The following is a 26954-nucleotide window of genomic DNA, read 5'->3' as shown; positions in this document are numbered from 1 at the left end:
AATGTAAATTGTTAAGAAAATTGTTTTCTTTTAGTGCCTTCTGTAATGTTACATAATTTTTTCTTTAGCCATTATTGCCAGAATTCCTATCTTCATCCCAGTGCTGGTGAAGACAAAGATAAAACCAATCTACAGCTTCTGCAATAGCCATCACTGAACTGCTTGCAGAACTTGCCTGGACTATGTATCACTTGTATGCATTGTGAACTCACCGGTATGCATTGTGAACTATCTGTTGGTGCAGCGACTTGCGGTAGTGTTGGGGTATTTTTGCTGATGATGTCATCGGTGGTACAATTTTTCCAAAAGGAGCCGTCAATTGGCTTGGTGTATCTTCCTCCCTTCTGCTTGTCATGATTGTTCAGCTAAAATTTGGGGGCCAACAGAGGTGAGGCAAAGAACCTCACCCCCCCGGCTGGTACAAAGACCTCCCCACAGGTGTGGCTGTACACTGGACCAGTAGTCAGTGACGGGTAAGATCCAATTGCAATGGTACCAACCTAACGGGTAAGGACCATATGTACTATTGGACAACCTAAGGCAGGCACGGTCCCTAAGCCACATGCTTTTTGTTTAAACAGAGAGGGGGAGATGTTGAGAGCCACAGCCGAAGGGGCCCCAGCAAACTTCCAGCTGCCGGCTGATGATTGGCTCACAGCGGCCCCAGCAACATCTAGCTGATTGGCTCCTCTGCGGTGATGCTCATTGGGCTGTTTCCCTGCCCTTTCAGACCACGGAGCTGCTCATTGGGGGACTTTTTTGGCTCCGCCCACGTGACCCAGCCAATCGGCCTCAAGAGCAGGAGGATTGTGGGAGGTGGAGAGAAGCTTGTGTGGGAGAGAGAGGCTTGTGGAAAGGCGGTGGTGGCAGTTGAGGCTCTGAGGGTTTTTCCTGAGAGGCTGTTTTGTTTGGCGTGTGTGGTTCTAAAAATAAAGTTAGTTTCTTTTGACAAGTGGCTCCTGATTGTGCCCAGCCAGACTGCGGCAGTAATGAGTTTGGAAGTAGCCTAGTTGAGTGTTTCACCCTGACTTCATACACACATTCGTCAGTACCCAGACCTCCATTGTAGTGAATTTTAGATGATTGTTTTGAAAAGAAATAATGGTGAAGAACATACTTTTTGTAACATGGGGCTTTTTTAAAGCTCTACCCTATAATCTTAAGAAGGAGGACCATACTTGATCCTCCATTTTAGCTGTGTGATATAGTGAAACCGAAATAATGTAAAAATGAAACTGAGCCGTGAATATTAGCATGATTTCTTATTTTTTTAGTTTAAAACACCATGCAAGTAGCTAGAGTTGAGGGTTCATTTAAAAGTGTTTAAAGATCGTTTTTTCCCTTTCCACCAGAAATTTGGGACATTTTAATTTGAATTCATGATAAGCAAAAATTTTTTGGATGAAATGGATTTTGTTCTAGGTTTGTATGCATAGTCCATGAAGAAAAAATTAGATATTGTATGTGTCATCTGAGGGGAGAATTTTAATATATGAAGAGAGTTCCTGATTAGAAAACTGTTTTCCATTTTGTAGTATAATCTAAACTAAAGGTTATAAAGTTTTATTTAAAATAGTGGTAACTTGCCAGGCACAGTGGTACACACCTATGACTCAGGAGGCAGAGGCAGGAAGATTACAAATTTGAGGCCAGCCTCAGCAAATTAGTGAGGCCCTAAGCAACTTAGTAAGAGCCTGCCTCAAAATTAAAAAAAAGAAAAAAAATTAAAGCGATGTAGCTTAGTGGTAAAGCACCCCTGAGTTAAATTCTCAGTACCAAATAAATAAATAAATAATAGGACCCTAAATAAGGGAGAAATCAATTTTCTAGAAAAAAATAAATCTTCAAGTTCACATAGCAACTTAGATTTGCAGGGTTTTTTTTTTTGTTGTTGTTGTTGTTATTGTAAAATAGAACAGTAAGTTATCGTGTTACTCAGTAAATTCCTTGTTAGTTACCAATTGAAATACTCACATAGGACTCTTATTTCTGTCTTGCTCTGTTAGGTGTAAAGATTTCTCTCTGTGTTACTGGAATCCCTATTGGATGCTGCCCTCTGATGTTTGTGGAATGAACTGCTTTTGGGAAGCGGCTTTTAGGTAGGCACTTAATATTTAATTGATAGATCAGTGTAGGTAAGATTAGATAGTAAATACTAAAACCTCACACTGTAATAGAACATGAAAGTGTTTCTTTTCCTATAACTTAATATTATACAAGTAAATAATTCATTTCTGATTGGATTTTCTATTCCTTTTTCTTATTTATGGTTATCACTAACTTTTAGTACATTCTGTATAGAAATAGTCTAAATATTTTTAGATGTTATTAAGGTAAACCATTATTTTTAGGAGAATTTATGATCTAACCTTAGATAACAGGTGATAAACAGGTGTGTGTGTCTAGATATATATATACACACATACACATGGTATGCACATATATATTGCAGTTACCTAATTTAAAGCTGGTATATTGAAAAAACATGGGTGGATGGGACGATTGGGAAGGATTATATTAATTTTTAGCAGAGAGATTGAATATAGGGGAATGTGATGATAAAGACAAATTTACCGAAGGAGTAAATAATATGACATCGTTTATTGCCCTTTGAAATTATTGCAGAATTTGGCTTTGTTAACTTTTGTATAAAGAAGGTACTGGATTGGCTGACCTCTTGGATCCATTCCTGTTCTAATCTTCAATAAGAGAAACAAGTATTGATAGGAATAGGAATTGGATAAGGCTGTAGCTTTCAGACTATTTCCCTGAGATAGTAGTAGGGCTAGTGAAAATGCCCTTCCAGAGAGTAAATTTCTTTTGAGAGTCATCTATTATTATTATTATTATTATTATTATTAGTAGTAGTAGTAGTAGTAGTAGTAGTAGTATTGGGGATTGAACTTAAGGGCATTTAACCACTGAACCACATCCTCAGCCCTTTTTTGTATTTTATTTAGATACAGGGTCTCAACCAGTTGCTTAGGGCCTCACTACATTGCTAAGGCTGGCTTTGAGCTTGAGATCCTTCTATCTCAGCCTCCCAAGCCCCTGGAATTATAGGCATGCACCACCATGCCTGGCTATTGTATTTTTATTATTAATTTAAACTTCGATTCTACTCATTCTGTTTATCAGACTCTATTGTTGGTACTAATGACTGCTCCTGAGTAAGGTTAATGTGGGTCCATCCTTTTGGAGCTTTCATTCTAGTGTATACAGTAGTGAGCTTGAAATTACATTAGAGGGAGATAATTTATAGCTGTGATGAGTCACAAGACATCAGGGAAGGTTTTCTATAGTGGGAGACCAGTTGATGAACAGAAAATTAGCCTGGTTCAAGGATGGGGGAGGTAAAGCTTTCTAGGTAGGAAGAGTTGCATTTAAAATATTTAAGCTTTTGGGCTGGGGATGTGGCTCAAGCGGTAGTGCACTGTCCTGGCATGCGTGCGGCCCGGGTTCGATCCTTAGCATCACATACAAACAAAGATGTTGTGTCTGCCAAAAACTAAAAAATAAATATTAAGAAATTCTCTCTCTCTCTCTCTTTAAAAAAAATTAGGCTTTTATCTAAACTAACAATGATTATTTCCATTTAAAGGGTACAATGTGATGTTCTGATCTGTGCATAGGGTGTGGAATGATTATATCAAGCTAATCAACATCTGTCACCTTACATTTATCATTATTTTTATAGTGAGAACATGTAAAATCTTTTAGCAATTTTGAAACAATAAATTACTAGTAGCTGTGGTCACTTTGCAGTGCAATTAATCTTGAAACTTTTTAATCCTCTCTGGCTGGAACTTTGTACCTTTTGATTAGCATTCCTTTCCTCCCATCTTTGCTAAACTTCAAGCCTTTGCCAATTTATTTTGCCCATCGCCAGGAAACTTATAAGAGTACCCACCTACTGGCTTTCTTTATTTAAAAAAAAACAAACAACAATAGCAAAACTGGGTATGGTTGTGCATGCACGTAATCCCTGCTACTCAGGAGGCTGATGCAGGAGGATCAAAAGTTTGAGACTAGCTCAGGCAACTTCCTGAGACCCTATCTCAAAATAAAACATAAAAAGGACTGGGGATGTGGCTCAGTGGTAGAGTACCCCAGGGTTCATTCTCTAGAAACCAAAAAAAAAAAAAAAAAGAAAGAAAGAAAGAAAAAAGAATAAACTTCCTATCTAGCTATTCATGAACATAGGCAACTGATGTCTCCACTTCAAGTTCCTCTCAGGGACCAGTATTTCTAGCTGCATGTTGGTAATTTTTACTTTGCAGGTTCGGATGTCTCAGAGACTCATTTTCAAACTTGAATTCGTGGCCTAGCTTCTCAGATCTTCCTTTTCTGTGTTTTAAATTATGGTTTGTGACTGGTTTTGTCCACACATAAGCACTCATTGGTTCTTCTTGTGTGTCTGCTTTAATGTCACTGCTTCTGGCTACCTCTGCCCTTCTGCTCCCTAGCTGTTGTGCTGTCCTGCTCATCACTTGGTGCCACACTGTGTCATCTTCCTTCACTGCTGACTGTACTTCCCTTTTCCACATCCCCTGAGCTCTTATACTTTATCTATTGTAATTATGAATCTTTATCTACTTCTGCCCTTGGCCGAGTGATAGCACGTGGTGTTGAAACCCCATGCCTAGAAAGGTGTTGGGTGACCAGTGAATACCATGATCAAGAGGATCGTTGCTATGGGACAGTTTCCCCAACACTTTGAGACTGGTTCAAACGTTTGTGTAGTAAACCTCCTTAGTAGTCCTGGTGTTTTCTACTTAAGCAATTCCCATGCTTTTTAAAAATTTAATTTAAATTTAAAAAAAATGGTACTGGGAATTAAACCCAGAGTTGCTTAACCACTGAGCTACATTCCCAGTCCTTTTAATTTTTTGAGACAGGGTCTCACTAAGTTGTTTATGATTTTGCTAAGTTGCTGAGGCTGACCTCAAACCTGTGATCCTCTTGCCTAAGCCTTCTGAGTCACTGGGATTACATGTATGTGCTACAACATCCACCAAGATTAAATATTTTAAAAGAACTATTTTTTTAAAAAAAGTTCAAGTCATAAAAAAACTAATATGTTGAAACTGATAAGAGTCTGTTGTAATGAAAAGGTAAAAAATCTAACTAGGAAATATAAAACACAAGAGTTAAAAAATTTGTTAAAAAGAATGAGAACACACTAAGTATGTTATAAAAAATTTCATGGATACAAGTCAGCACCAGCATTATGTATGTACTGGGGTCATCATAACCTTTGCATTATTGGATGTCATAATTTTGCCACTTATTAGAATAAAGTGTTAGCTTATTATTTGGATTTAGTTCACTATTGCTTGATGGTATTTCCATACTTGTTTAGCTTTTAAAAATATTTTGTTATATATATTGTCTGTATTACTGAGTTTTTAATGAACACTTAGAACAATATTATTCTGTTTTAGCCATTGATAACAAATATTTTCTTTACACTATTTAATCTTTCTTGAGTATTATGGGAATTGATTTTTGGATTCATGGAGTCTGTGGTCAAAGGTGGGATATTTTAAACCACTATTTAAGATTTTATTTTAGAAGTTAATGCTTATTTATATTGCATGTTAGATTTTAAGATTTTCTTATCATGATTTTTGTATAAAAATCACGAAGAATTTTGGTAAGTATTTTGTTTCAAAAGTGATTTATATTCAACTCCTTAGTTTACCTTGTATGATAATTCAAAAGAACCCCCCCCCCCCAACCTTTTTCTCCCTTTTTGTGGTGCTGGGAATTGAACCTAGGACCTCATGCATGCTTAGGCAAGCACGCTACCATCCCTAGCCACAGTTCCTGAGCTACATCCCTAGCTACAATCCTTTTTTTTTTTTTTTTTTAATATTAGTTGTTGATGGACCTTTATTTATTTATATGTGGTGCTGAGACTCAGATCCCGTGCCTCACACATGCTAGGCAAGCTATCATTGAGCCAGAACCCCAGCCTCAGAAGTCCTTTTTTAAAAAAAAACAAAAAAAAAAAACAATTGTTTTAATTAGTTATACATGACATATGTATGCATACAGTAATAATGTCTGTTTCATTCTACTATCTTTCCTCCCCCCATATCCCTTCCCCTCCTCTCCCATCACTTCCCTCTACCTAATCCTAATCTAAGGTAATGCTATTCTTTCCTAGTTGGTGAGGATGTGGTGAAAAAAGTACCCTCATACATTGCCAGTGGGACTACAAATTGGTGCAATCACTATGGAAAGCAGTATGGAGATTCCTCAGAAAACTGGGAATGGAACCATCTTTTGACCCAGTTATCCCACTTGTTGGTTTATACCCAAAGGACTTAAAATCAGCATACTATAGTGATGCAGCCACATCAATGTTTATAGCAGCTCAATTTACAAGTCTTTTTTTAATAGGAATTTTTTTTTTAAAGTTAGACCTTAAGGATATTATTGTTAGTGTTTCAAAATCTGGTTTTCTTTTCTTTTTTTCTATGTTATAATTTTTAAAAAAAAAATTGCTCTTTTTTGTACATGATAGTAGAATGTATTTTGACATATCATACATACATGAAGTATAACTTCCCATTCTTGTGGTTATTCATGATGTGAAGTTACAATGGTCATGTATTCGTATGTACACATAGGAAAGTTATGTCCGACTCATTCTGCTGTTGAAAATATGGTTTTCCATTTGTTCAATCACAAGTATTTAAAGATACATGTAGGTATTTTTTAGTTTGGGGAGATTGTTATTAGAAATTTTATTTTGTTATTTGACTTTATATACTTCATTTTAATGCTATTTCCTATTCTAAATATTATACATCATTTATTTATAGAGAGCATACTAACTTAATAGGCTACAAGAAAACACTGGAAGCCATCCATGCTGCCTGAATAAAAATTGAGAAGAAAAGTTGTTATAATTCCGCTAGTAGAAATTTTCATAAACTTAGAAGGCAATTTCTAGGGGTTTGAAATCTGTTAACAGTATTTGTATTAGAATTTGTCATTCAAAACATTCTTTAAGTACTAACTTTTTTGTGTGCTTCCCCTCTCCTACTTTTTGCTCTGAGAAGTCTAAAGTCCACAAGGTTTCAAGAATAGTGTAGTCATGCATCCTTACTTAGTTGTTCATTTCTTAGTCACATTTTGACGTTTTCTTTGGCTAGACCAGTTGAAGGAACTGTAGCCATATGGCTTACCCCTAAATACATGTAGTTAGCATTTATCTTCTAAGAACAGGGGCATTTTCCAATATAACCATAATAAAATTGTCACTTCACATTATTTAATACTGATAGAACATATATTTCTTTTTTCTTTTCTCTTTTTTTTGGGGGGGGGGTATCAAGGATTGAACTCAGGGGCACTTGACCACTGAGCCACATGCCCAGCCCTATTTTGTATTTTATTTAGAGACAGGATCTCACTGAGTTGCCTAGTGCTTTGCTTTTGCTGAGGCTGGCTTTGAACTCACGATCCTCCTGCCTCTGCCTCCCGAGCTGCTAGGATTACAGGCATGCGCCACCACGCCCGGCTAATTGCCTTTATAGGTTTTCCTTCCCATTTAGTACCCTGTCAAGGATCATACATTGCACTCGGCTATTATATCTACTTGGTATTCTTTATCCTAGAACTATTCTCTGGCCTTTTGGGGGGTGTGGTAGTGGTAATGGTGTCTTTTGTGATATGACATTTTTGTTGTGTTTTGCAGAATGGCCCTTAATTTGTATTTGCCTGTCTCCTCATGGTTAGATTTAGGATTGGGGACCAGTTTACTGCATAGGAGATAGTCTTCTTTGATCATACTGTCAGAAGACAGCTGATGTCATGAGCTTAACATTTATTGGCTAGATCTGATCACATGGTTGCAGTTATATTCTCCCGTTTCTATACTGTAGCAGTATCTTTATCCTCTTTGTAATAAGTGAGAAAATACCTTGTTGCTTGTGGCTTAGCTCAGCGGTACAGTGCTTGCCTAGCACGTGTGAGGCCCTGGGTTCAATCCTCAGCACCACATACAAATGAATCAATAGAATGAAGGTATTTAAAAAAAAAATGATTGCAAGATAGTGATTATATAATTATGTCATTCTTTCTGCTTTTATCGTTTGGTGTTTATCTTTTTTTATTTTTTTGTACTGGGTTGAACATAGGAGCACTTGACCACTGAGCCATATGCCTAGCCCTATTTTGTATTTCTTTTAGAGACAGGGTCTCACTGAGTTGCTTAACATCTTGCTTTTGCTGAGGTTGGCTTTGAACTTGTGATCCTCCTGCCTCTGCCTTCCCAGCCACTGGGATTACAGGCAGGTGCCACCGTACCCAGCTAGTATTCATCTTTAAAACAGAAGGTTCCCTCCCCTCGCTCCTTTATCTAATATTATTTGGAGTCATGGCTTCATTTTTTACATCTGATATGTTGCTCATTACTGTAACACTTTTGGTGCTCAGGTTATGCCACATTTAACCATGGGAACCCCTGGTATTATCTTTGAGTTATCCAAAGAATTTCTTCAAATTAAATAGAAAAATAGGTTTGATTTTTAAATTTTTTTGGATAACATTTCTTTAAACCCATAAGGATATTAATTCATACAATGGTTAAAATTAGACTATTCTTAAATAGAGTTGACCGTTCTGTTGGTAGAATGGTTGGTAGACCATTCTTCCAGAATGAATGGCTGCTTCCCATGACTGTTAAGATAAATTTTAGTTATCGCTTCCTTAGTGTAGAAGCCTAGATTGCTTTTTTCCAACCCCCTGGGGGTTGAGCCCAGGGGTGCCCTACCTCTGAGTACTCCCCATCTCTTTTTATTTTTTATTTTGAGATAGGGTCTTGCTAAGTTGCTGAGTCTGGCCTCCAACTTGAAATTCTCTTGCCTCATCCAAAGTCGCTGGAGTGCATGTGTGTGCCACTGTGTATGGTTTATTTTATATTTCTTCGAGTTACAATTGAGTTTCCTCTTCTTGGGGTGTGGGTAAAGACATTTTTAAAATATGTTTTGTTTTGTCAATGTAAGTGTTGGAGTCTGTGCTATCATTGATTGCTTTTACTGAAAAGGAACACCTAAAGAAAGAAAAAATGTAATGTGGTTGACAGCATCCCTGCAGAGATTGGTAGAAAGAGTGCTGGCAGTGTGACCAAAACAGCTCTTGCTAAAAGGCCTGGAAGGAGTCGTCCCTGGGACTGAGTTAGCGGGGAGTTTTTCCTCTGGAGGAAGGTTTACTAGACTTATTTCCATATGTGGAGAATTTTGTGCACAACATAGGACCATTATAGTTTATGTCTAAAATCTTTTCTTAGTTTTTGATTTGCGGGTTAGATCTTGTTATGGCCAGTTAAGCAATCTGATATAGTAATGAAGATTCTCAGATCATGATGTTTTAATGATGTTTTACCACCAGAGTTGGAGGCAGTTACTAAGGAAGATGAGGTGGCAGAGTTCTGTACAATTATTGTGTTTTGATTTCCTTATCTTCAATTTTCTCTTTGGCTTCTACTTCTTTGAGAGAACTGGGTTCATGTCCCCTGTCATAAATACAGGTTCCATGTTAGGAACTGGTGGGCTCAACAGAAAGAGGGGAAGGGACAGAGGGTACAGACAAAGGAAGGGAAGGGGTCCCACTTGTTTTTAACACTGTTGGTGGGAATGGATGGAGGGCACTAAGCAAGACCCAGCCATACCCACACCAGCGGAGTGAGAGCAGTGGCACAGCAGAGTCAAGGAGGTTTTGGGCCCCTTAAGCCTGGAGTCTGTGCTACTCTGTGTTGGAAGGGGTTGTGGCAATGTTGGCCATGATGTACTCAGGACATCTCTCCTTCCACAAAGACACATTAGTGCTGGTATGTTTTAGGTCTTCTTAGAAATGTTTGCGTCTTGCTGAATATGTGGTCAATGGGACCGAATGTGTGACATTTAAAAATAGTATGTAAAGGAAATTTCTTGTTATCGGCCATGGTTTAAGGCTAGATGTAATACCAAAATATTTATGGATGAAATTATGGCTGATTTGCTTCACAGGGATCTGCTGTTTAGTGGAAGTTGGTGTGGGAAGGGTTTAGATGAAATAAGAATGTTTTAAGGTTTTTTTTTTTTTTTTCTTCCACAGGCTCCTTGAGAGAATTAAGCCCTCAGGCCCTAAGGTATCCAGAATGAGTAATGAATTAACTTATATCCTACATGGCAGTGACAGTGATGCTGTCATGTATTTTTGGGAGAAGTGAGAAAGGATTAATTTTTTTGTATTCAGTGATTCCTAGTGAGCAACATCGGTAGAGAAAGTACAGAAATATATGATTGATTGATTCTGCATTGTAATTTATTTATTTATTTTGCCTTTTTAAATAGAAGTTTTGAACTTCTGTTTTTGAACATGGTTAAAAAACACCATATTCCTGTAAATGTGCTAACACTGTTGGAAAATATGTTTTTCTTTCTTCTTAGGTACAGTCTGAAAATAGAGCCTCCTGAGAAAATGCATCTTGCTGTAGTTGCCTGTGGTGAAAGACTGGAAGAAACTCTGACCATGCTGAAGTCAGCTATCATTTTCAGCATCAAACCTCTTCAGTTCCATATTTTTGCTGAGGACCAACTACATGATAGCTTTAAAGACAGAGTAAGTATTTGAGCCTTAGTCAAGGTCATAGAGTTGAATATTAATATACAGTATACTAGTTTTGTTTTATTCCTTCATTGTGCAAAAATATTTTTTCTGTAACTCTGTCCTCCTAGACTGGAGAGTATTCCTTGTAGTTATCTCCCCTAGGAGTCCAGAGGAAGGTTTGTCTGTGAACAGGAGTAGGCAACTTAAAGTCCTTTGCCACGCATGAAGATTTTAATTTACCTACTACGGTTCCAGGATATTTTGATTAACGAGATACAAGTTTATTACTCTCACATATAAAAGTAGCCTCTGTAGTAGGGGCTCTGTTTTTTCCTGATTTTGGCTGAGTCATTTTCAGTATGAGGCTTCAACCTCATGATCCAAGATGTGTACTCAAGTTCTAGCTGTCACACCTGTAGTCTTTCTAAATGAGGAGAGAGGAATGAGTGGAGAAGGGCAATCCCTTCCCTATCTTTAAGGATACTTTTAGGCAGAGCTGTGACATTTCTGCCAATCCAGTATTCTCTTTGTCTGAATTTAGTCAATATGGCCATGCCTAACTATTAGGGTAGATAATGTACTTTTTAATCAGGGCAGCTTTGTAACCTTAACAAGAACAAGAATTACTGTGCAAGAATTGGAGATCAGGGTCTGGGTTTGTGGCTTAGTGGTAGAGCATCATTAGGTTCAATTCTCAGCACCACAAAAAAAATAAATAAATCAAATAAAGGTATTGTGTCCATATACAACTAAAAAATATTTTTTAAAGAAAGGATTGGAGATCAGATACAGGGAGAACATTTTTATTTTTTGTGTTTAAAAAATTTTTTAAAATTTGTTTTAATTAGTGATACATGACAGTAGAATGCATTTTGACACATTGTACACAAACGAAGCACAACTTCTCATTCCTCTGGCTCTACATGTATATAGGGTAATAATGTCTGTCTCTTTCTACTATCCTTCCCATTTCTATAGCTCCTCACTCCCCCTCTGCACAATCCAGAGTTCCTTCATTCTTCCCTACCCCACCCTCCAACCACACACACTGTGGATCAGCATCCATTTATCAGAGAAAACATTTTGCCTTTGTTTTTTTTTGGGATTGGCTTATTTCGCTTTGCATGATATTCTCTTAAGAGAACTTATTTGTGATATGGTGATATGCTAAAGACTGTTAATTCTCTCTCATTCTCCAGCCCCACACCCACTAAATTATACTTTCAACCTTATTTGGATTTTGATGCTTGGTCTATTTTTTTAGTTCATTTTGCATGTCAAGGGAAAAATACCACTTGTGATTTCAAGTCTTTTACTTTTCTGTCTCAATCTTTGATTCCAAGAGGTATAGAAATTTACTTAACTTGAAAATATTTCTGGCATCTACATTTTTGTTACATACTTTAGTGATCTTGATCTCTTTGGATTATTTTATTGTTTTTAAAAAATAAAAATAAATCTTGTTGTATAAGTTACTGCTACTCATTGTGGAAACACTTGAAAAGGTAATTTTAAAAAAGTAAATCATTAATTCTTTCACTTTAGATGTAGCCTCTATACCACGTTTTGAAATTTAGATTTTCTTTGATTATAATAAGCAATCCTAAAAATGTTTGGTTTTGCTTTTGATGAAAGAATATCAACTATTTGATGGGACATGCTTTTCGTATCAAAAAATAACTAAATATTGTAATGTTAGAAGTTTTCTTTTTGCATTTTGCATTTTTATGCAAAAGATTTTATTTTGAAATTTGTATTGAAAGGGTCTCTAAGTTGGGAGACAAAATAAAAAGGTTGGTCTTTTAAAATAATCAACAGAGACACCAAAGCAGAGTATTGATGCAGGTATTCACATAAACTATGTTGGAATATATTAATTTTTAAAATTCCTTAAACACAATTATAACTCAGAAAGATCATCTTTATATGGATTGTTTTCTAAAACAACCTGCTATAGAAACTAGTTAGTCTCCTGCCGTGCCATCCCCTCCTCCTCATTGTCTCTGGCTGCTCTTTGGGTACTTTGAATCAACAATTTGAAAGCCAGGCCTGATAGACTGGTGGATGTGCCTGTGGTCCCAGCTACTCAGGGGGCAGAGGCAGAAAGATCCTTTGAGCTTAGGAGTTTGAGGCCAGCCTGGGCAACAGCAAATCAAAATAAAACCCAAAAAACTAATCAAAAACAATTCTGTTGAAGCAAAAGTAATAGATAGTAAGTGTTTACCTGAGTTTGAAACAGTTCAAGGAGTATGTTCATTATAGATTTTTAGGTATATTTTTCTTTTTATAATTTTTAAAGAACTGTCATTGGATGTATAATTATCAGAATATTTTTTTGTCAAGAATTCTCATGCACATTGAAACTATATATAAATGGACAAACTAGTTTTATGTTAGTCTGACTTTGAGTGTAAACATTTTTATTATACATATTTTGCTAATAAGATTAGTACCTAATTTTTCTGACCTTATTTTGTTTAGGGATTCAGAGTATGTACTTATGTAAAGTTAAGGGACATGAAAGCTTGCAAAGCTCTTTCAACTTTCTAATATTTTTGGTTCATACCCTCATAAATTGATTGTGTCTTGGATCTGAAGGGTGAAGTCTTTCTGGCATATTACTATGACTTTTAGGCTTTGAATAAAAACAAGGACAATGACGGAAGAGTTCTTTCTTTTCAATGTATAACATAAGATGTACATGATCTTAATTTTTAGCTCTTTTGTTTTAAACTATTGGTTTATGATATTATGGAGCAAATTGAAAGTAAAACAAATCTAAACTGGTTTCTTTTTAAAGAAAATATTATTTTTTATTTTTCAGCTTGACAGTTGGTCATTTCTACAGACATTTAATTACACTTTATACCCCATTACCTTTCCAAGTGAGAATGCAGCGGAGTGGAAAAAACTCTTTAAACCATGTGCTTCCCAGAGGTTATTCTTGCCAGTAAGTTTTTTCTGCCACAATGTTGTTGTTTTAAAACTTACTTTTACACTGATTATTTATGAGGAGTTAATATATAAATCTAATTAAACAAATACACATGTGCATGTGATATTTAGAAAAAAATTTATATAGAGTAAGTCAAAACTATAATAAAAATGATGTTAAAAATGAAAAATTTGGGGTCTAGGATGTAGCTTAGTGGTAGAGTGCCTAGGATATGTGAGGTCCTAGATTCCATCCCCGTTCCACACAAAAATAAATAAATTTTTAGTAATTCTTGTCAAAATAATGTTTCTTATAAGTGTAACTCATTCAGTTGCTTTGAATGGTTTTCTCTTTAAGAAGGAATAGAGGTCAGATGTTAATGGAGCCAGGTCTGATGCCAGTGATGTACATTGACAGTATTAACTTTAGGTTGCAGACTGCACATACAGCTTGGGGAATTATCCTTGAACGTCTCTGTGGAAGGTACATGTAGGAGACACAGTGTCTCTCAAAAAGTGCAGCATGGCCAATTTTTTTTTTCTTCTAAGACAATTCTTCACCCTTCCTAAGTGCACATTTTCTTTTACTTATCAGGAGATAGTAAGCATGGAAATAAGACCAACGACTCTGGAACTGGAAGGCTGGCTTCCAGTTTGGTTTTATGACTCTTACTAGTTGATACCAAGTGATGTGGGGTTGATGTCATAGGCTGAGGGGGACAAATTCAGAAGATCTTAATTTGTATTGGTTTACTTTTTCATGATTGGAAATTTAGATTTGAAATAAGAATCTACCATATGTTAATGTTATTTTTTTCATTGTGAAAAACATTCCTTTTCTGATCTTTTGAGGATAATGCTTTTATCTTCCCAATTGTTAATTTTGAATTTTTGGCTTTGGTTTGTTTGCTTAGCTTCTTGAAAGTTGATATGAAAGTTAGCATAGTATCTTCTTTATGTTGTTTTCAAAAATGACAGATTTAGGAAAAATTACTTAAAAAAATTAATGTTAGTTAGCTTATCTCTTTGGTATATTTTCTATAATTAAATCCTCTTATGTTTTTAAATTAAATCAATACATAGTTAATGTTTCAAATATCTCTCCTTACAGTTAATCCTGAAAGAAGTTGATTCGCTACTGTATGTCGACACTGATATCCTTTTTTTACGACCAGTTGATGATATTTGGTCTTTACTAAAGAAATTCAATTCCACACAAATTGCTGCAATGGCCCCAGAACATGAGGAGCCTCGAATTGGATGGTACAATCGCTTTGCCAGGCATCCATACTATGGGAAGACCGGAGTGAACTCTGGAGTAATGCTGATGAACATGACGCGGATGAGAAGGAAGTACTTCAAGGTGAATCGCTGAGGCGGGTGCTTGGCTGATATTTTTCTGGTTTTCTTTTGAAATTATTTGCTTTATAGTTTAGTTTCCTTTTATTAAAATCCAGACTATTCAGAATTTTTCTATTTACATAGAATTATTGAAGAAAAAAGTGGCCACAGTGTGCTCTTTAATGGACTGGGTGGAACTAGATGGTGAAGAGCAGGGGCAGGGTGCTAGACAGTGGGCGCCATCACCCTGACTCTCCCTGCAGGACACTGGAACCTGAAGTGTGATGTTTTTTAGGGCAACACAGGGTCGTGGTTAAGGATGTAGACTACAGCTGTTGGCCTGGCACCTTTTTTTGTTATTCAGTTATTTTGGTTACATTTTGATTATATCTCCAGGCTTAAGTTTTCTCTCTGTGAAGTGGAATGGTGGCATGACAGTACCAGTGTCCTAGGGCTTTTTGTGAGGATTAAATGAGTGAAAACGGTGGCTGACATATATAAATGTTGTATTATGCTGCTATATTGAAAGTTAAAAACATCCGTGTGTGTTTCTCATCAAATTGTGGGATCAGTAGAAGAGTCAGATTATTTAATTTCACTGATGATGTACTCTGAATCATCACTATGTTCTGAGTAAAGTTTAGGCAGGTTAGTTTGAGTACAGTAAGTTGTAAGTCATTGTAGTTTGTGGACTCTGAAGTCAAATTGGCTTTCTGTATAGCTTTGCCACCAGGGTACTTCTTAACCACTGGCCAGTTAGTTAGCTTTTGAACGTCAGTTCTCTCAGCGAAAAGCAGAGATAGTAAATGGACTTATCTGAGTTAGTTTAAAAGAAATTAATTAAAAATGTTTAGTACAGAGCATGGCACATAGTAAGCAGGTTTTCTTTTCTTCTTTGTTTTCTTTTTTGCTGTGCTTGGGGTTAAATCGGGAGCCTGGCCATGTTCTGCAGATGCCCTGCCATTGAGCTGCCTCCCCAGTCTGAGGGAGCAGATTTTAAATGTTAGCTAAAAACAGTACCTTCTGAGCAAATACCCACCATTTATTCCTTTCTAACTAATTAGGACTAAATTAAACATTAAGGGATATTACGTCTTGTGAGTCTCTGTATATGTTTACATGGCTATCTATATGGGCTTATTTGTTATATGGTTTTCTCTCTTCCCTTCTTCCCTTCCACCCCTCCTTTCCTTCTTTCATTTGTCGTTGTTGAACCCAGGGCCTCATGAATGCTAGGCAGGTGTTCTTCCACTGAGCTATAACCCCAGCCCTATCTCATATTTTTCTGATTTCTGGTGGATAGAATTTACATTGTTGAATTTATTTATCCCTTGTACATGCTGGATTTAAATCTTTGCTTCATTTAGAGTTTTTCCTTCTTTCCTTTGGTATGGGCGGCTGTATGGCTTGTAGCAATCACCACCGCGTGTCAGCGTTTCAGTCTTAGAACTATCTTCTTTCCACCTCACCCAGTACTATGGATTGAACCCAGGGGCACTCTGCCACTGAGCTACATCCCCAGTCCTTTTTATTTTTCATTTTGAGACAGAGGTTTTCTAAGTTGCCCAGGCTGACCTCAAACGTGTGATCCTCGTGTCTCAGTTCTCTGAGTCTCTGGGATTGTGCCACTGTACCCGGCCAGCCTGGGAAGTCTTAATAGTACCGATTGCCCTTACATCCTATTACTCTAGTAAGCCTCATTCTCTTAGCCTTCCAGTTTCTGAACCTTTAGAAAATCTTGATTCCATCTCAGTTTTTTTCTCCCAGAATTGAATGCATTAACGAGACTAGTGCTAGGTGACTTCTGCTCTTTCTTAACACAGAACAAACATCTTTAGGTATCCAGTTTGTTACTGTATTTTGAATTTTTAAATTTCATGGTCCATGATGTGTTACTGAGTAAAACTGGCATTATAACATGATTTTGATTTTGTGATTGTTAGACTATGCTTGGTAATATTATACCAGAAGATGGTGCTGTAAGATTATCTGCTAAGAAATAATGTACTGCTCAGTAACTGCATTTGAAATTTATAGAATTTTGAGAAATTTAGTGTTGCAAAGAACTAGAGATAGTTTATTATAATATTATTTGATTTAAAAAATTAAAATATAGCTATATAATTTTAAGTCCATTACTATTTTTTCTTGCTTCTTAATTAGATGCTGTTCTTAAATACCTCAATTGTTTCTCCCATTTCACTTTTCCTTTTGTTTGTGGTATGTTGTAGCTAGTTAGAAATGTAGAAATGGAGTTGAAATAATCTCTAAACTTTCAAACTTTCTTTTCTTCTGTGCATTAATGACTTAAAAAAAAAGATGAGAGAATTGATTGCACACTAGTTCAGTAGGTCCAGTTTACTTCAGACCTACTGCTGTATGTTACAGATGACCTATTATTGGCCTGTGAAACCATGTTCAGATTTGCTTCATTTTCAAATATTGTTGTATTTATGATTCCTGAGATGATTCCATACATTTTATGGATTTTAAATTTATTTTCCCATCTAAAGTTTTATATTTTTAGCCATACAACTGAATTATTTCCAATTACTTCCCATATTGTTACAAACAGATATGTGGATGTCATCCCATAATTCTTATCACATGGAAAGGCACAAGATTACCCCTTTAGGATAAAGATTTTATTTTAGAGTATTTATTTGCTTTGTTATCACCAAGTTCTCACTCTTCATGGCTGGTTAGTTCCAACCTGATATTGTAACATATTTTTATTTTTTAAAGGTTTTTCAAAAACATTTTATTAAAAAATGTTGAATTGACACAAGTTATTAGCAGTAATAAACTATAAGGATAGGAAACAATGACTAGTTTTATAACTCAATAGCCAGTTGTATATTGTATATTTAAGATGTATAACATGATGATTTAATATATGTATAAACAATGTACTGACTACCGCAGTCAAATTAATGCATTTGTTACCACTCAGAGTTACCATTTGTGTGTCTGGAGTGAAAGGACACTTAAACTTTCTCTTCTTAAATTGCAGGTATCTGTGTTAGTATTATTAACTCTAGTCACCATACTGTACTTTATATTTCTAGAATTTACTTATCTTATAACTGGAAGTTTGCACCTTTGACCAGCATTTCTCTCACCTCCCACAGATAGTTACATATATTAAAAAGTGTAATTTAGTCAGGAGGCTGAGGCAGGAGGATTACAAGTTTAAGGCCAGACTCAGCAACTCAGCGAGGCACTAAGCAACTTAGTGAGACCCTATCTCAAAATAAAATTTTTTTTTAGAGGATGTAGCTCAATGGTAAAGTGCTCCTGGGTTCAATCCCCTGTATCCCTTGCCCCTGCAAAAATTTAAATAGTAAAAATTCTTTTTGTTCTTTGTATCTCTTAATACTTGATAGACAATGATATCACATTAATTAGCTATTACTTTCTATTTTGGGTTATGATATTTGTAGTTTTGAATCCTTACTGGAGTATTTCTTTCCTCTCTTTTTAAAAAAAATTAGAATTATTATTTTTAAAAAAAATTAGAGAAAAAAACAAATAATGTGAACTAGGCCCTTAGGAACACATTCCTTGTATGTTTACTGTACCCTGTTCCTGTCTGGCTACATATTACTTTGTAAAGTGTTTTTGTCTTCTTTACCTACTGAGGGCAGGTGCATCTTTTGTACAGCTTTGTATTCAGAATATTTAGCATAGTGCATAGAATAGCACCTCAGTGGCTAGTAACTGGCAAAGAACAGTCAGATGAATGTTTTAGAAATGAAAACATAAATTAATTATTGGAAAAGAGAATATTTGGTATGAAAAGGGCAAACTATTTTTATGTATTTGAAAGATGTAATGTGATGGAGTGTTTGTGTTGATGTAGATAGCCATGTGAGCAGAGTAATACCAATGAGCATCTTGCCAAAGGGTGTGGATTAATGAATCCTGGGAAACTAATGAGTTCCCAGTTTCTAGCATTATTGGAGCATAATATGAATAGACACTTGTAAATTTTATATTTATGGGTAGGCCGACAATGATAATGAATCTACTTCCAAAAGCGTACACAATTTTAAAATGAAGCTCATTGGTCTTAATGCAGTATTCATTTTGGTCATAGATTTGCTGAAATTAGAACTAGATTTTTCTGGTTTTAGAATTTACAAAGCAAAATTATTCTTATAAACATTCAAATAATTCAATGTATGCAAAGGACAAGTGCCTACTCTGCTCTCTCTCTCAAGTTTCATGCCTTTGTGAGAAGTGACACTATAAACTTTGTTGTATATTCAGTGGACCTTTTAAAAAATGTATTTGAAACAAGTGTACATGTATATTAGTATTTATAGTCATATTAAAATTTTTTTCTTATTAAGTTGAAAACTTTCACCTTTTCATGGTCCTCCTCTTAAAATTGAGATGTAGGACTGGTGATGTAGCTCAGTGATATTGCACTTGCCTAGCATGCATGAGGTCCTGGGTTTGATCACCAGCATCACAAAAGAAAAAAAAAAAGTAGTGATTACGTTATAATTAAACTATTACTATTTTTTCTTTCCTGGATTTTATTAGTCTTATTACTCCTACATGTAACTTCAGATATCTTTTACTATCTTCCACTCTCCTACTGGACGGCTCTTCTCACAATTAAGGTTATAAATATCACTTGGTTTTGTAGCAGAAGGAGTTTGCATTTCTCCTTGTGCCTATGTAATGGTTGCTAAAGGAAGAATCAGGAACTATCATGATGCCATTTAAAATTGGAATTCTGAGACTCTTTAATGTTTTATCAACAGAATGATATGACAACTGTACACCTAAAATGGGGAGATATACTTATGCCATTGCTTAAAAAATACAAATTAAACATCACGTGGGGTGATCAAGATCTACTGAATATTATGTTTTTTCATAATCCAGGTAATCATTTAAATTTCTTTTGTTCTTTGCATTTGTAAAAAAAAATCACAGAATATTGATATTGACTTATTATTGGTTGTTACTTATATTTGAGACAGAGTAAAACTTTTCTTGAATATGATTTAGTTGGAGAGATTTAAATGCCAACTGTATTTTATACTATTTTAAGTCTTATTTTGTAAGGGTTATATTTTTAAACTAAATGTTTTGCAAAATGTTGATTCTATAGAATTAGTATTTGTTTCATTTTTGTTTGTTTGTTTGTTTTAAATATTAGAAAGCCTTTTTGTTTTTCCGTGTCAATGGAATTATCGACCAGATCATTGTATATATGGAAGCAATTGCCAAGAAGCAGAAGATGAAGGAATCTTTATTCTTCACGGGAACAGAGGTGTTTACCATGATGATAAGCAGCCAGCATTTAGAGCTGTTTATGAAGCACTGAGAAATGTAAGTTTTTTTTCTTCCCCATTTGGAAAAACATACAAACTTACTATGGAGAGTTGACAAAAAAAATGCAAAGAATTTTCATAAATCCCTTATTTAGGTTCATCACTTATTAACATTTTTGCCTTATTTGCTTTGTCATTGTTTTTTCCCCCTATACATTGTGTTTTTCTGAACCATTTGCCTGTTAGCCTCTCACCCCTAAAAACCTGTGTGTTTTACTAAGAATAAGTTCTCTTATTAACCATAATACCAATATTAAACTCTGAAAATTTGATTCTGGTATTTCATGTGTCTTTATATATGTACTTTCTGTTGATCAAGGAACAGTTTCTCACTGTCCTTTAAGATATTGGCCTTTTTGGAGAATAGCGCCCTTTCGCTGCCACTACCATCACTCTTTTTTTAAATTAGAATTTTCTTTATTTTGCTTATCTGACGCTCCCTCTGATTAGGTTCAGGATGTGCACTCCTGAACAAAGCACCATGTGACATTGTGTTGCAGGTGCAGTCACCTTTGTCTGCCCCTTGTTGATGTTGATTACTCCATCAAAATGTTGTTAATTTCTCCACAATATAATAATTTTTCCTCTTGCAAGAAGTTTGTAGGGACAGTCTTAAAAATCATGCAGATGTTCTGCTTCTTATCACAACTTCCCCCTCCTAGATTCCCTACTAGATTTAGCATTCATTGTTGGTTCTTGCTGAGATCAGTCTTTACTCTGGCAATTGCATATTGATGATTGTCCAGTTCTAGTACTCCTTCCACATATCATTTGGGTTCAGCCTTCTTCTGTAAGGAAGAGCCTAGCCCTCCCTTTTTGCCCTATTATTCATTTATATGTAATTGGTATGAATCTTTGGTACTTATTCCCCTTCCCCCAGTGATTTATAATATTCTTCCCTTCTGTGTTGGTGCTGAAGCTGTTTCAGATTTTGTCCTGGAGAGCATTTTTTGGCTACGTATTGTGCCATTTTGACATGTCCCAATAGTTTTTTGAGTACCTTTTTATTTTCTGTCCCAACAAAATACTCTAGGTTTATCTAATACTTTCCTTGCCCTATCTCTGAAATTAGTCATCCAACAAAGGTGCTCTTGTGTCCTTTTGTGGCTCTGGATATTAGGCTTATTTATTGCTACAAGAGTGTCTTTGCTTTGAAGCCCTTTCAGTGACAGTAGGAGATGTGAGCTCAGACATGTAGTCAGGTGTTCTCATTGATTCTCCACTTCTAGCCCGTTCCTTCAAGCTCTTTCTTGCCTTCTTCTACCCTATATTTTATACCCTTTTAACTCTACCATTAGAATCCTGGCTTCCTTTTTTTTTAGTTGTAGATGGTCACAATATCTTTATTTAGTTAATTAATTTATTTTTATGTGGTGCTGAGGATCGAACCCAGGGCCTCACACATGCTATGCAAGCACTGTACCGCTGAGCCACAAACCCAGCCCCTAGAATCCTTACTTCTAACATTAATACACTTCCTTATTTGCTTAACCCGATAATACATTTAAAGTGATTTCAGAAATGTTTCATTCTGCCATTACCTTCACTTCCCCACCCCGCAAAACCAAACTACTGAAGTGTTCTGGATTTGTTTCCAGCCCTTTTTCCTCCTCCCCTGCCCCTGAACAAGGGTAAACACTCAATACTGTGTTCAGAAGTTACCTGAAGTAGTTCTTTGTCCTTCCCTTTCAATGTAATTATTTTATTTATTTGAAGGAAATTTGGGTCCATTTTTTCTTTTCAGAAAGTTTTTAGTTTTAGCTTTTATTTTCTACTCTTATTGATACAATATTTTTGATATATGGAATATTAATACACTTCAAAAAGTGAAAGCCACGTAAGGGTTTACTCAGATGTAACACTTCTTTCCTTGTCCCTTACCCACCAACCCTCTTTCCCCACAGTTTCCTGTGTCGTTTTCTGGCTTGTGTGCCTAGGTTTCTATTTGTAAGAAGGGAAGATGTGTGAATGCTTGTTTTATAATTTTATAATTTTGTTTTATAATTTCATAATTTTTCTTTTCTTACATAAAGGGTAGTATATGTATTCATTTGTTCTTTGGGTTTTATTTTTCCCCTTACTTAAAATATTTTGGAAATATCTGTACCAATCTCTTTGTTAGGACATTTGGTAGATGCTAGCGTTTTGGATTATAAATAATGTAGCAGTGTGCAGTGGCCTTGCTGTGTGTGTATGTGTATTTGGGAGGTGAATCTTCAAGGTAAATTCCTGGAGTGAGATTATTATAGTGAAGATACTGCCTGTTTCCCCTCTGTAAGGATTGTTGGCATTCCTGCCAACAGTTCATGAGGCAGCCGATTGCCCACATCCTTATTAATAGAATGTATTATCAAGATTTAAAAAATGTGTCAGTTTAGAAACTGAATCTTGGTGGAGTTTTAATTTGCATTGGTCTTATTACAAGTGAAGTTGAATATCTTTTTATATATTTAAGAACCACTTTAATATTTTTGAGAATGAATTTTCTTGTCTTTTGCCTATTCTTCTATAGGTTTTTGAAAAATAATTTTATTAAAGTATGGAGTTCACTTATTTCAAGTGTATAATTCAGTGATTTTTAGCATATGTACAGAATTATACAGCTATTTTCATAAGGGAGTTTTGATCCTCCCTTTAATTGTTAAAAGTTCTTTGTGTATTGTGGGTGTTAGCCTTTATCTGTGATATATTACTGTGAATATTTTCTCCCAATTTGACTTTGCTGATGACATTTCATGCCCTTCAGAGTTTGTTTAAAAATTTTTATGTAATCAAGTTTATCAGTCTTTTCCTACCTACACTTGGGAGATAGAACCAGTTATAGGAGAATTTCCCATGCACTATTTCATTTATTACCTTTACTCTTTTGTTTTGGAATGGATACCATTTGATCCTTTTCCAAATGGCTTCCTTGTTGTCTCAATACCATTTATTTAAAAAGTTTATTTATTATCAAAGCAAAGAGTTGAGATACTGACTTTATCATATACTGCAATTCTCTTTGTGGTTTTTGTATTTTCTGTTTTGTTGCTTTGGTCTATCCATTTGTGTGTCATACTGTTTTAGTTATTATTATGTTTTAAAATCTGGTAGGGCTATCCTTTCTTCATAGCCTGTCCTTTTCAGTGTTTTCCTAGCCACTATATATTTATTTTCCCACAAGTATCAACTTGTTTCACTCGATAAGAAAGTTTGAGGATAATTTTATTGGGAATATATTAGCTTTATACATTTACTCGAGGAACATTAAATTTGTTGGTTGCTGTGTGTTGGATGTGGTTCATCCCTGTCAAAACTCTTATTGAAATGTAATTTTCAGTGTAATGGTATTGAGAGGAAGTAGGGCCTTTGAAAGTAATGAAGTCATGAGTGCTTCACTCTCGTGAGGGATTAACAGTGCCCTTGTGTGTGAGATAGTTTTCTTTTGACGTACTGGGCATTGAACACAGATGTGCTCTATCACAGGGCTATATCCCCAGCCACTATTATTGTTATTATTATTGAGACATCTTACTAAATTGCCAAGGCTGGCATCACACTTCCAATGCTCCTGTCTCAGACTCCTGTGTCTCTGGAATTACAGTTCTCACCTGGCTGAGATGAGGTTATTTTTTGAGAGGGCTGGTTGTTAGAAAGCAAGCATGGCTCCCCTGACCTTCTGCATGTGCCTGTTTACTCTTCCACTTTCCTCCCTGAGACCCTCAGTAGAAGTGTAGCAGATGTTTGCACTATTTTCTTGGATTTCCAGAATAGTGAGAGGAATAAACCTCTTTTCTTTATAAATTAACCCAATCTCAAATATTTTATTATAGGAACAGAAAACAGACTGAGACGGTGTTGTTGAGACATCTTAACCAAGAACAGCAGGCTGTCTTTCCATTAATCTTTTAGGAATGTTTTGTAATTTTCATATTATACATTTTTAACATATTTTGTTTATTCTGAAGTATGTTCATACTTTGTTTATTTGTTTACTTTATCTTTTTTGTTGCTTTTGTAATAAAGTTTATTTTAAGCATGTGCTTTATAATGACTTGGGGAAAAAAAAACTATAATGCCCTTCTTCTTGCCTTATCCCAGATATCTGTTCTTCTGTGTGTTTTTCTTGTTTTTATGGTCTCCTTTTGGGTAATTAAAGTGGATTGAGAAGAATATTATACTACGTGTACTTTTAGATGAATACAAATATCTAGGTGAAATTAATTTTTTTTTTTTTTAAATTTGGTAGTGCCAGGGATTGAGACCCTTGTATGTGCTAGGCAAGTGCTTTACCACTGAGCTACATCCCCAGATCCAGACAACACATTCTTAAATACAAATGGATCAAAGAAGAAATCACAGGGAAAATAGAAAATACTTAAAATGAATGAAAATGAACCAGGTCTCTGTGAATATGCTAAAGACAAGGCTTGGGCAGATTCAGACAGCTTTGGATTTATGCTGCAACAAGGAGCTCTCCACGTCAGCTCATTCACTATTAGATAGGGAGTATGTGTGACCACTGAGCTCTCATGCAGATGTACTGCCTGCTCTGCCAGACTGTACTTAGTCTTAGGTGTGAAGACAAAACATTAATAAATAATAAGAGTGCTGGTTTTGTTTAAGTGTCAGCGTTAGAAGAGATTATGACCCCTATTTACAAGGTTCTCATTTGCTTGTGACTGAAAACCTCTTGTCTCATATAGCCTCACAGGTGGCAATAAGAATAAAAACATTAACTATGATCCATTGTAACAGAGACTGTACTAGAAAAATAAAGCTTAGCAGTTTTGTCCTGAAGGGCCTGGGGAGGCCTCATTGAAGAGGAGTTATTTGAATTGGGTCCTGAGGAATGAGTATGAGTTTGCCAGGTGAGTAGGCCAGTCTGCACTGAGAACAAGCTTCAGAGGCTGTGGAAGGGTCCTGGGGAGGTCAGGATGGAGCTGTGCAGTTTGCCTGGTAGTGAAGGTAGTCAGTGGATAGGCAGCAAATGGACGAGGAGTGCTGTGCCATGTTGGCATGGTAGTCCACCACGATGGGGAATGGAATAGAGCTTTCTGCTGGAAATCAAACCTGGTGGTGGACAAGGTGCCAACAGCATTGAAGGCCACAATTTTCAGGTACTATTTGCTAAGTTTCTTGTCCTATAGACTTGACAGATAAAGTTGCTAAATAATCACTTATCATGATAGATAGTAAAAATGAATAAAAACATTAATAGGGGTTTGAGATTTTTGTACAGAATAGAAAAGAAATTCATTCCTGTAAAAACACAATTCTTTTGTCTTGAGCATTTAAAAACAATCTATTATTAGTAAGTTAAATCTCTTCAGTCTTGTTTGGGTGTTTTCCTTTGGTTTATAAATATTTATCCTTAAAAATATGAGTAATAGTTTTAAGTTGATTAATTACTTTTGGTTTTTAAAAAATAGATTTTATTTTTTAAATGATTTCGAATAGTAAATGAATGATTTTTTGCATTTGCTTTGGGTCTGTGTTAACTACAGTTTGTATTTATCCATTTTTCAACTTAATGAAGTTAATCAGTCTTTTATGGCGCTCTTATCTTCCCTTATCTATAATTCAGTAAGAAGTGTAATTTTTTAAAGAATTGCATACAGACAAGGGTATTTATGCAAGTTTCAGACAGAAGCTTAGTCATAGCCATGGAATGCAGTGAATAGTATGAATTATAAAGGATATGAACCAAGTTTAAAATGCAAATGCATAGCTATGTATGCCAGCAAATCAGTTTTTGTAGTCCATACATATTTGTTAAATATTAGTTTGTTGAGTGAATAAAAATTATTTAAAAATTACAAATTCAAAATGGGAACAAAACATTTTATGACTCTATGAGGTATTTTCTGCTTCATGTATTTCATTCAGAGTTATATTTCCTTGGTGTTTCTGTGTTAACTTTGATTTACTTTACACACCACTTATATTAGCATAATTATGTCTGAAAAGGAGTTTTGCACAGTACCTCCTTGTATAGGGTTGACACTCAAGGTTTTTGGATCGAACTGCCAGTTTGCCATACTTTTCATGAATGTTTTATTCTGTAAAAATGCCTCATATTGCCTAATCATGATCATCATTGTCTCATGATTTATTTTCTGCTTTTCATCTATCTATCTATCTATCTATCTATCTTCATGATCTTCTAGAAATTTGTGTACTTCTAGAAATTTGGGTACTATGCCAATGAAAGGAGGGAATGATTAACTGCATGGGGTGAGGCTTCCAGAGGAGCTGGCATTTGACCTGAGCCCAAGGATGATGAGTACTAGGTTCAGAAGTAGAGGGAAGGATGATGAGTAAGGCATAGTTTGCAGTGTGGAAAGGGCCTGCCATCCAAGTAAGGCACACACATGTGGCTTGGGACTGGGACACATAGATGCAGCTCATGTGACTGACAGAATGCAGTGTCTTTAGGCTGTATACAAGTTTGATAATTTATATCCTTCATTAAAGGTCAAATTGCTGTGTCACACGGTGGGCTGAAGGAGTTCTAATTTATGCAACTTTGTGTTTTATTTCAGAAAATATTTATCAGAAATTTTTTTTTCTACTGGTGAGGGAATAAAAATATTTAACCAAACATTCAGATTTAAATCCCATGAAAACGACTTAACCATATCTCAAGTACTATGTAATCCTAGGAATCAGCAGTCTTCCCCTAATTCTTAAATGTTTCATTTTACTGTTACAGAATAGTTAAAAAAAAAATCACAGTTTGGT

The 26954-nt window shown here is 35.6% G+C and overlaps 1 protein-coding gene across 1 annotated transcript in view; it reads left to right on the top strand.

The window, feature by feature from the left end:
- Gxylt1 (glucoside xylosyltransferase 1) overlaps positions 1-26954 on the top strand; it is a 47441-nt gene that overhangs the window by 12401 nt on the left and 8086 nt on the right. The window contains exons 2-7 of the mRNA XM_015493433.2: positions 2007-2099; positions 10446-10617; positions 13430-13555; positions 14651-14902; positions 19656-19779; positions 20057-20229. Coding sequence (XP_015348919.2) covers positions 2047-2099; positions 10446-10617; positions 13430-13555; positions 14651-14902; positions 19656-19779; positions 20057-20229 — 900 coding nt within the window. The 5' untranslated portion in view covers positions 2007-2046. The remainder of the gene's footprint in view (positions 1-2006; positions 2100-10445; positions 10618-13429; positions 13556-14650; positions 14903-19655; positions 19780-20056; positions 20230-26954) is intronic.

Source organism: Marmota marmota, unplaced genomic scaffold (assembly GCF_001458135.2).
Source record: "Marmota marmota marmota unplaced genomic scaffold, marMar, whole genome shotgun sequence".
NCBI classification, from domain to species: Eukaryota; Metazoa; Chordata; class Mammalia; order Rodentia; family Sciuridae; genus Marmota; species Marmota marmota.
The sequence above is the reverse complement of the archived record's forward strand: the minus strand, read 5'-3'. Positions and strand labels throughout refer to the sequence as shown.